The sequence below is a fragment of the Mugil cephalus genome, chromosome 14 (genome assembly GCF_022458985.1).
Source record: "Mugil cephalus isolate CIBA_MC_2020 chromosome 14, CIBA_Mcephalus_1.1, whole genome shotgun sequence".
In the NCBI taxonomy this organism is placed as follows: domain Eukaryota; kingdom Metazoa; phylum Chordata; class Actinopteri; order Mugiliformes; family Mugilidae; genus Mugil; species Mugil cephalus.
In genome coordinates, this window is record NC_061783.1 from 15,357,033 (window position 1) to 15,367,559 (window position 10,527).

At 41.4% G+C, this 10,527-nt stretch overlaps 2 protein-coding genes and 1 non-coding gene across 3 annotated transcripts; 1 reads left to right on the plus strand and 2 right to left on the minus strand.

Moving 5' to 3' along the window:
- Positions 1–1,872: 1,872 nt before the first annotated feature.
- Positions 1,873–5,732, minus strand: aqp10b (aquaporin 10b). Its single transcript, XM_047605680.1, has 6 exons — positions 5,520–5,732; positions 3,904–4,030; positions 3,405–3,542; positions 3,163–3,281; positions 2,656–2,873; positions 1,873–2,567 (listed from the first exon to the last, which is right to left on the minus strand). The coding sequence occupies exons 1-6, from the start codon at positions 5,604–5,606 to the stop codon at positions 2,351–2,353; spliced, it is 906 nt and encodes a 301-aa protein (XP_047461636.1). The 5' UTR covers positions 5,607–5,732; the 3' UTR covers positions 1,873–2,350.
- Positions 5,733–6,237: 505 nt separating this feature from the next.
- Positions 6,238–6,309, plus strand: trnah-gug. Its single transcript has one exon. It is a non-coding gene; the product is annotated as a tRNA-His (tRNA).
- A 1,402-nt stretch (positions 6,310–7,711) lies between these two features.
- hax1 (HCLS1 associated protein X-1) lies at positions 7,712–9,806 on the minus strand. Its single transcript, XM_047605173.1, has 7 exons — positions 9,630–9,806; positions 9,067–9,323; positions 8,767–8,984; positions 8,611–8,665; positions 8,392–8,525; positions 8,151–8,271; positions 7,712–8,069 (listed from the first exon to the last, which is right to left on the minus strand). Exons 1-7 carry the CDS (start codon positions 9,692–9,694, stop codon positions 8,002–8,004), a joined length of 918 nt encoding a protein of 305 aa, XP_047461129.1. The 5' UTR covers positions 9,695–9,806; the 3' UTR covers positions 7,712–8,001.
- Positions 9,807–10,527: the final 721 nt, after the last annotated feature.

Here is a 10,527-nt window from a genome sequence, read left to right on the forward strand (position 1 = left end):
TCAACCGCTCTCACTCTGCACTGACCGTAGCCACCTGCCTGATCCTTAACACGCATACACACATATCTCCCACTGTGCTCCACGCGGCCGTCGTTCCCATATTTTGTACATTGCTCCTCATACTCACGCTTGTTTGCCTCAAAAGTCCAAAAGTCAGTTTCAAGAGTTTCAGAAGCTGGTACAACTCACCTCGAGACAAAAAAAAAAGAAAGAAAGAAAGAAAGAAAAAGCATGAAGAGGAGCGTCAGGAGACTTTGACACTGATTTTTATGTTGCTATAATATTTATTTATACGAAAACGCATCACTGCTGTTGGTATTTGTGAGTCGGTTGCGTCAAATCTTAACTAGACATGGTGCAATTTTGCCGCAGACGGAGACGAGAGTTTCTTGACGGCACTAGGTCAGGAGTCGGACGGTTACCGGAGGTCTGTAACCTGTGTAGTGTGAATAATGTGTGACGTTGTTAATCGTTTAACTAGAAGAAGAAGAAGAGGAAGAGAGGTCAGGCTTCCTGCCAGTAGTGTATGTGTACTGAGTTTTGCCATGTAAATACATATAATTACACTAAAAGAAAGCGTTCTGGTTTTAGTAACTTGCTATGATAATGTGAATACGTATAGTATTTGTACTTGTACCGTTCCCTTTTTTTCCAAAACGATTTGAAGTCTAAAAGTAAAAAAAAAAAAAAAAAAAAGAAGAAAAAGAAATCTACCCCACGCAAAGTATGCTGTACATTGTAATTACAAAGCAGAGGGAGGTTGTGTTGTCTTAATGTGTATGAAAACAAATGTTTATCTCCTTGAGACGGTTCTTTTTTTAATCTTACCCTAGTACTCAGTGGCTTGCTGTGACGGTACTCACATGAGGTTTTTTTCACCCTGCGCTTTGGTGGAGCTCGATGGTTATTTTTTCTCTTTTTCTTTTTTTTTTTTGGTTTTTGTTTGTATCTTTTTTATATGTCATATCATATTTATATAGATCAATAGTGGAAAGTTCATGTCATTTTCTTTTCCATGGTTGTGGTCTGCTTGCTGAAATGCCATACACTTTTGTGCTGTTTGGAAATAAATGTGGAAAAAACAAAGAGACTTGTGCGACGGGTTCCTTTTGTGAAGTCACATTCAGGGCACAGTTTTATTTTGTATCTTAAATATACAGTATTACTCCACAAGACCAATACACTGGAGTGATTTGAGGTAAATGCTAATTAAATTAGCATCTTAGCTTAGTTTTAACATTTGACAAAAAATCGGGAGAAGTTTGGTCCAATCCTTATTATTATTATCATCATTATTATTATTGCCATCATAATATTAGCAATAGTAGTTTATTGAATGCATATAAATCAACATTGATGCGTTAGCCATCAGTGTAAATGAACCGGACAAATGCTCAATTTCATACACTGGACCGATTTGAAGTAAGTGCTTATTATGTTAGCATCTTAGCTTAGTTTTAACATTTGACGAAAAGTCAGGAGAAGGAATTTGGTTGGTATTATTGTTAGTATAAGTAGTAGTAGTAGTTGTAGTAGTAGTTAAGTAAGTAGCTTATTGAATTGGAACAAAGCACATTAATCAACATTGATGTGTTAGTCATCAGTGTAAATGCGCCGGACTTAGCACAAATGCTACATGTCATACACCGGAGTGGTTTGAAGTAAATGCTAATTAAGTTAGCATCTTAGTTTAATTTTAACATTTGACCAGAAGTCGGGAGAAGGAATTTGATCCAGTCCTTGTTATTATTATTAGCTTATTGAATTAGGACACTACACATTAATCAACACTTTTGCTTTAGCCATTAGCGTAAACGCGCCGGACTTAGCACAAATGCTAATTTTCAGCCAGGTACACACACATACAAAAAAGACTTTAAAACATCATACGACAGAGAATTACAGAGCCAGACAGAAAGACACTATTATGACAAAACATTTGACCCACAATTGTAAGAAAAAATGGATGAAGACCTCAAAGAGTATGAATCAGATTAAGAAAACTATTCAGCCTGTGTGTGAGTACACGTCTGATTTATTTTTAACCTGTGTAAGTGGGATTGCGTTTTTAAAAAAAGTAAATAGTTGTCACAGTTTTGGATGAGTGGTGCTAACTTGTTACAGATAATACCATTTGGGAGAATTTAGTTCTCTGGTACATTACAATCATCTCTATTTAGGGCTCTCGTTCTTCTCCTCCCAGTAAATATTTTACTGGTTAATGTCTATACAAATATTCATAACTAGTAGTTTTTGATGTGAGCTCCTGCTTTGACATTTACACAGACATCTTTAGTAGTTATCACACCTTAAATAATATATTCACTATATAAACAGATTCCCCGTGTCTTCATTTTAGTGTAGGTTTTTCACAACCTTGTTCCACCCCCTCCAGCTCCATCTCCATCCCGTTCTTGGGCTCCTCGGCGGCCTCCTGACACAAGGTCTGGAGCTCGGACGTCTCTGCCGGATGATGGACTTCAATCATCAGCTCGTAGATCAGCGTCCCCAGCACGGCGCCGATGCAGGGCGCCACTAAAGGCACCCACCACCACCCACCTCCAGCCCTGCACACACAGTTCACACATAAACACAGTCAAAGTTAGTTAAAATGACATGGTGTTCCCTCACAGATCATAAAGTGAAGCTACTAACGTGAAAACGTCTTCTCCCCAGCCGGCGATGTACGTGAACAGTCGGGGTCCAAAATCCCTGGCCGGGTTGAGGGCGTATCCGCTGTTTGAGCCCATGGAGACTCCGATGACCAGGACCAGCCCTCCCACCAGGACGGGCTGCAGGACGTCAGGGATGGAGGTGTTCCTCTGGTCCCCGAGGGCCAGGACGCACAGCAGCAGTGCAGCTGTACCGATCACCTGGATGACAAGAAGCAGTCGCTTATGCAGAAAGGTGCAGGAGAACTTTATTAACTCTAGTTAGTTTAGCTCTCAAAGGTCATGTTTTAAAGCCTCTCTTAAAACCCACTTCTTCTCCCTGGCATTTCATAAGCGAGTACATCGTAATTCTAAGTTATGTGGTTTTTACTGTTTACTGTAATTTTATTGTTTTTATTGTAATTTAACGATCGTTTTACTTCTCTTTACTGTACAGCACCCTGTCGTCTTAAAGGTGCTTTATCAATAAAAGCTTGAGTTGAGTTCTGACCTGATCCACGACGCCTCCCCACAGACTGAGGTACTCAGCTGGGTAGGTGGAGAATATGCCTGCTGTTGCCGTGGGACCCGTCACAGTCAGCTTCCCCCCGCTGTACGTCCTGATGGCCTCTGCGTACAAAATGATCATCATGTCTTTTCCTTCACATGTAAAAACCCACTGACTGATTTTGGTAACGGAAATGTTCTTCTCCCCCAATAAGAACAGAGCGATTCTGACTCTCCAAGACTCACCGTAGTACTGCAGACTGACCGTGGCTGCAGCCAGGAAGGCTCCCAGCACTTGGAAGAAGATGTAGAACGGTAGTTTGATCCATGAATGTCTGCCCAGAATGCACATGCTCAGAGAGACGGCGGGGTTCAGATGGGCACCTTGAAGAAAAGACAGACGTCTACGATGTGAGTCCTGTAACTGATCTTAAAAAACATTTAAACGCCCATATAATCTACCGGAGATGTTCTTACCTGCAGAACAAATTAAGCAGCTATTTTCCCTTTTTACTTTTATAGTATTTTCTTTTTTGTCGCACATTTTAACAAGGGCACAAAAAAAGATTTCCAGTGGAAGAGTTGCAAGAAAAGGACGAGGGACTTGGTTGCTATGGGTCAACATTGTGCATTTTAAGATACACAAGTTTGAAAGTGAGATCTAATACATCCTTGATACCTCATGAGGTGAAACACAGGCATCACCTCTTTCTTACCTCCCCGTCATCTCCGTCCAGTCTCTTACCTGAGACTCCACGAGACACGAAGACCCCAAATGTCACTCCCAGAGCAAAGCCCAGGTTGATCGACAGGTACTGGCCGTTCTGATTTTTGGTTGTGGTCACCTGGGCGACGGAGCCACATCCAAACAGCTGCAATCACACGAAGAGGGACTTTAGAAAAGTACACATCTGTAGTGAATGCAAAAAAAGGTACTGATCCATACAGCACATCTAGAACTGATCCATGTACAGAAACACCTGTGTCATTTATATGTTCTGTGCACAGTTGAGACCGGTGGTTCTGACGCCAACGCACGGAACAACACACACTCACTTCTTTTATCACTGAGGAAACGTCTTTATGATTTGCGCTGTCAACATACACAGCCCTGGCCCTGATAGTCATCAGAGATAAAACAGCAGCAGTGTGCACAAAGGGACATCTCGCCCACTATTATTATCATTCCCAGTAACCCGCTGTTGATCCTCTGAGGGGCCAATGTGTACGCGGATGATTCAACATTATACATGTCGGTGCGACTGCGTTGACTCTAGAGGATTTTACTGTGGCTCTAAACAAAGAGTTACAACAAGTAGCAGATTGGATAAAAAAAAAAAAAAAAACAAACAAAAAACAATACATTGGTATTCAACATTTCTCAAACAAAGTGGGAAAACCAAAGTCTTTCATTGCGACATAAATCCTCAGCGTCAGCTTGGACAGTCACTTATCACGGCCATCACGTATAGTTAACATAAACAAGTAATTAGGAGATGTTCTGCTTACTTAACATTTGCCTCTGTGACGCAATGCAATGCTGTGTGGTCGAATGCAGCCAAGAAAATTGCAAATATTTCAAAATAAAGCAGCCCGTCTTACCCTTCTGTGCAGCAGTAGGTTGGTTTATGGCAGAACAAAGGTAGCTTGCAGGTATTATCTTATTATTGTTATTTATTCAGAAGCATATGTGTTCAATAAATGGATTTAATAGACTAGACTATGACACTATGTTTGTAACACCGTACATATTAAATCAAATCAAACTTTATTTTTATAGACCTGTTCATGCAAATAAATAAATAAATGAATGCAACCTAAAAAATATATAAAAAAATATATTTATATATGTAAATTATTAATATATATTGGAGTAATTGTGGATTATAGCTGGTAAATGTTTTTTTTTTTTGGCATATTACTCAGTATGATGTAGACTGTTATTTCAGAACTGCATTACATAAGACTGTCACTTAAGGTACGGATTAGGATTTTCTATTTTTTTATTTTGATATTTTTTGTGTGGACCCCAGAAAGAATAGCTGTGGCCTGAGGTAACAGCTAATGGGGATCAGAATAAACTAAACTAAACTAAATCACAAGTTCACGATCACATTCCTCGACCCATCCTCCTTCCTCAGTCACTGTCACCCTCTCTTTCGTTCTTTAGATCCGGCCAAAGTCCTCCAGTTACCCATTGTTTCACGCTCTCTAGCTGCTCCAAAACAACTGCAACCGTTACAGGAAACTGTGGTAAACACTTCACCCTGAGATCACTGATTCACAGACAATTTCTGACAGCCTGACAGATTGTCAGGAATGCCACGGGACCTGACTTTCAATACGTGAACAGTCACTCACAATCAGGATGTAGACTCCGAGACATTCAGCCATGCACTCCCGGACCAGCTGGCTTCTGATCCGACACTTCCTCAGCAGCCTCTCCATCTCCGAGCGTTCCTCTGCGCTGTCCCGGTCACAGGTGAGCTTTCAGAGCTGGGGGGGGGGCGGCTGTCATCAGGTGGATCTGACCCGACACAGCACTGCGCCGCCTGGGCAGAGTTCGCCCTTCCACACCGGAGACGTCACACGCTTTTATGGCACGGCTGAAGTGGAGGCGTGTGTGCAGGCAGGAGAGGAGAGTGGTTCATTTTTTAGGACTCCTAAAATCACAGCTTGCATGCTCCTCGTGTTTGACCGGTTGTCAGTTTTTCCACACTGGATGAAAAACAAATCTTGACACCAATCTTCAGCTGATTTTGCTTCATTTAAAAACTCTGCCTCGATATACAAACTATATATTCGTCTGTTTTCTTTCTTTGTACTGACATATAATAAGATAATCTCGGAGTAGGTATTTATTATTTAAATAAACCTTTTTGCCTCTATATAAAGAGCAGGAGGACGTGAGTGAACGTGATGGCTGATTCTACAAGGAGAGATTATTTGGAAGTAGAGAGAAACATTCACTGAAGTAACGAGAACTTGTCAGGATGATTGTTTTGGAGGTGATGGTGGAGCACATGGGTGGATGTAGATTTCAGGACCAGAAGACGTCCAGGTTGAGTTCTGGCTGTGAGCCGTGATCGTATAGTGGTTAGTACTCTGCGTTGTGGCCGCAGCAACCCCGGTTCGAATCCGGGTCACGGCACTTTCTGTTTTTACTAAAACGAGGTGGTTAAGGCGATGGACTTCTAATCCAGTTTTTCTCCACATGGACTGAAATTCGGAAATAGATGATTTTCCTCTAAGCTTTGAGAAGTAGAAGAAGGAAATTTTTGCACCTGAAATATGCAGAAGAGCTCCCAGATTCACAGAGAAATAAACAAATATTAGTAGATATTTTATTGCAGAGCAGATGTCAATAACTAGACCTCACTCTGCAGACATCTGTGTCTAATTCAATAGGGGAAGGAGCTGAAACTGACTTGTCACAGTTCATTAAACTGCTCATTAAATCTTCTATTCTGTTTTCACTTGTGGGGATGTCTGCATTATGGATATAAGAAGCAAACGAGGTCCATTGTGGTCTTTATTCTGGAAACCAGTTATCTCATGGAAATAGAGAATCATAATTCAAATCATAATTTAAATGCTTAAAAGGGGAAACTCAGTATGAAACTTTTTTGCATTTTTTTTTAAATTCTTTGTAAGTGCTGTGCCCTTCTGAAGTGAAACCTTCAAAGAAGAAATCCAACACCTCCCTCTGCACTCCCCTCGTGAACTCACCAAAGCAAACGTGCGATTTTTCCCACATCAAAGCTCACCTTGTGCTTCTTAAATCTTAATTATTATTCTACCTGTATCAAAGACTGAGGCCCACGGAGGCTTAAAACGGGGCCGAGGTCACACAGACGAGCACGTTTTCATGTAAGGAGCTCTGTTCAAATATATACTTTAGATACGGGATGGAGAGGAATGAGTTAACGATGATAGAGACAGGTCTGTGGCAATCATTCATAAAACAAACTCATAAAGTGGCTGAACTGCAATCTTACCCTCTTCCTGGATAAAAAGATTATGACAATTATGATATAATGTTGACACATCATCAGATTACAGCTATGAATCAAATATCGTAAATGTCCACTATAACACAAGACACAGTAGTGCTTTGTTACAAAAGATCAAGTCCAAACTCGGTGTGTTCGGAGTTTCTTTGTACATCGTTCATCGTCCCTTAGTTTTAATTTATTCAGTAAAAGTGAGATTTAGTAAGATTGGGAAGACACTAAAGAATGACAGGCTGATATTAACATGACAGACAGATTTAAAGACGGAGGAAAAACCTTATAATTATACCACGAATACAAATTAAAGTGAGAGAAAATTTTCCCCTTTGAGGTATTTAAATTTAAATGATCACCAGGATCAGTTTGAGCAAATTAGTATCTGTAATCAGAATCTGATTCACGTATGCTTATACATACAGGGAATGTGTCTCAGTGTCTAATGTAAAGTTATAAATAAATAAGAAACATAAAATATATGAAGAGTGTATATGCAAACGATGAAGACCTTTTTTTTTAACAAACAGGAGGCAGACGACTGTGTAAATATATTAAGAGTCTTTTATTTGAATCACCACTCACTCACATCCATACATGTCTACGGGATAATAGAAAAATATAACAAACGTTTGCTCTGATGAGTCTCAATTTGTCAGAATCACTTCAGAACTGTCGGCCTCTAGACTACGTCCCCACCTCGTCTGCAGCAACGGTGACAGATTAACTTTGGCAAATCAGGATCATGTGACTGTGTGTCCTATAAATATGCCAGCTTCACAGGAAACACATGTACGCGGTCGACCGGTCCAGATGGTTAGACTTCACCCTGCACGTTACTTGAAGCCGCCAAAGAACTTGGAGAATAACGAGTCGTCATCCCTCAAGTCTGAAAAACGCTGACCTGAAATGAAAACAAGAATAGAGGGAGTTTGGATTGAGCTGAAGACAGTACATTTGCGACACACATGGGAGATGAGCTGACCTGGTAGCACAGGTCCAGTTTGATTTCCCGAATCCTCCAGAATCCCAGGACCTCCTGACCGAGTCACTGTTGTCTCCTCGTTGCCTTGACCGTCTCTCACTGTACGTCTCTCCTCTACCGTCTGACACACAGGCACAGAGAAAGCACAAACTAGTGTAAACTAGCGTAACACAGCTCGCTTTGCATTTTTTTTTTTTTTTGTGACACTCTTGTCTCGGCATACAGCTGACAAAAACCTCACCCCATCAGGTTTCACCACCTTGGTGACAATGACCGACTGGAAGAACGACCGGGTTCTGGGCTGGCTCGGTGCCTGGCCAGCAGGTGGCGTCAGAATCTGATCCAGGCCACCAGACGACACTGCAGAGTCCAGATCTGAGGAGGACGAGGGTGAGGATGGAGAATTAGTTGCAATCTCAAAAAATATTTTTTAAAAAAAAGACAGAAAACATCTACTCACCTCTGTCTTCTTTGCGCTCCTCCTCTGGAGCTCTCTGCCTCCAAATATCATTAAACTATTGGGACACAATGATAATATTATTCAGTTCATTTGTAGCAATGAGCAAGAACGAAAAGTCTTGATGGAAAAGAAAAAAGGGAGAAGGATCAAATTTACCTTGGAAAAAGGGGCCCAGCCATGAAATGGTGCGCTGGGATTTTCGGGTGACTCATAAGAAGGTCGGCCATCGCTTTGGGGCTCTCTGGATCTACGTAGTGAGTCACTGTCGGGGGATTTGAGCATGAAGTCTCTCAGGGGGTTCCCACTGGACCTGCCTCCACCTTTCTCGGCTCTGTCCTGGGGCGGCGGCGGTGGTGGCATGATACTGGGGACACCTAAAAGGTAAACAAGAGAAAGTGAGATGATTTCAGAGCTAGTCTAAGCATGGTGAACACTAGATGGTGGTGTGTTTTGTACCAAAGCGTCCAGACTCCGGTTGACCGTCCCAGCGGCCCAGCTGGGAGAATATCTCCTCCATCTCCCGGAGGACGTGGCCGAACACGGGAGGCTCCTGCATCCTCATCCCGTCTGGGCCAAAACTGAAGCCAAACCTCCAGGCGCTGTCGAAGGGGTCCTGCTGGTCCCCCCTGAACCCATCATAGTGGAATCCCTCCTCTTCATCATCCTCCTCGTCGTCGTCGTCATCATGAGTCATGGCATCGAAGAAGGGGTCCCTGACAGAGTAAATACATCAGTGTCCGGATCATTTATCTCGCTTTAGATTAGCTACTGTTATAGAAACAGCCCAACAGTAAACATCCCTCCAAGAACTCTTTTTAATCCCCCAGTCTCTGTGAATCTAGTTGGGGGACCCCTGTGGTTTTTCCCGGTAAGGAAACACTAATCTTGTCCTTGACAGAGCTGTTTCGTTACCTAACTTCTCAATGTGCGGAACAATATGTTGTAGCTGACTTTTCCCAGTAACCACAAACGTCAACACATTAACAGCTGCGTACTTGACATTGACTCCATAAACTCACCTCCGGCCGCGGTAATGGCCTCCGGGTACACCGAAGAACCCGCGAAACAAATCGAAAACACTCATTTAACGAGAGCTTTGGTACAAAACTAAACCATAACTTGCAAATGTAGCAGAACGGGACGTAACGAAAAACCTGCTAGAGTTGTCAACACTGCCGTAAAGCGTTACGGAGGATTCAGGATGACGCAACTTGTCGTAATGCTTTTACCATAAACAACGGTAAAAAGGCGCAGCCGAAACAATAACAGCGGCCTTAACATTTTTGAAGACAAAAACGACAAAACAATAGTCTAAAAAATAAAAATTTTGCCCTATAAATTATATTTAAAACTATATCATATGTTCAAAAAATATTCAAATACATTTTACATTTAATTAACTGAACTTTTGCGAATGCAACACTTGTAATAAAGTCTACAGCTTGGTTTTGCTATAATAAATTAGGCTATATCTTATATAGTAAATAATTGTCTAAATCCTTCCTGGGTACAAGTGAACCGTAACTGGAGCTTATAATCATTACAGTTCAATCCCAAGTCCCCCAGTGGCACCATATAGACTGTGGATTATAAATATGTAGTGTATTTATACATTTAGAGTTTATATGCAAGTGTTTAAATGGACGTTTACCCAAATATAGCTGCACCTGAAGTGTTTCCTTAAGCTTCCCCTCAGTTTTGAAAGAAATCTGAACCTTCTGCCTAAGAGTTATGTAAAAGTTTTCTGGTATTTAAATATTGTAAACCTAAATATACTATAGCAGCTCGAACTTATCGTGCAGAATCTTCTAGAAATGTCAGAGGAAAATGAAATCTTCAACAGGACTAGCACATATTTAAGCAACATCTCAGACATTTAGCTAGTTTAATCTGTTTTGTAGCTGTAAAAATCCAATG

Coding starts and splice junctions, on each gene's coding strand:
- aqp10b (XM_047605680.1), bottom strand. CDS start 5,606: ATGGAGAGGCTGCTGAGGAAGTGTCGGATCAGAAGCCAGCTGGTCCGG. Junction 3,543..3,903: donor CGTGTCTCGTGGAGTCTCAG/GTAAGAGACTGG, acceptor CTTTTCTTCAAG/GTGCCCATCTGAACCCCGCC. Junction 3,282..3,404: donor GGTCAGTCTGCAGTACTACG/GTGAGTCTTGGA, acceptor TTTTGTACGCAG/AGGCCATCAGGACGTACAGC.
- hax1 (XM_047605173.1), bottom strand. CDS start 9,694: ATGAGTGTTTTCGATTTGTTTCGCGGGTTCTTCGGTGTACCCGGAGGC. Junction 8,985..9,066: donor ACCGGAGTCTGGACGCTTTG/GTACAAAACACA, acceptor TTTACCTTTTAG/GTGTCCCCAGTATCATGCCA. Junction 8,272..8,391: donor AGGTGGTGAAACCTGATGGG/GTGAGGTTTTTG, acceptor CCTGTGTGTCAG/ACGGTAGAGGAGAGACGTAC.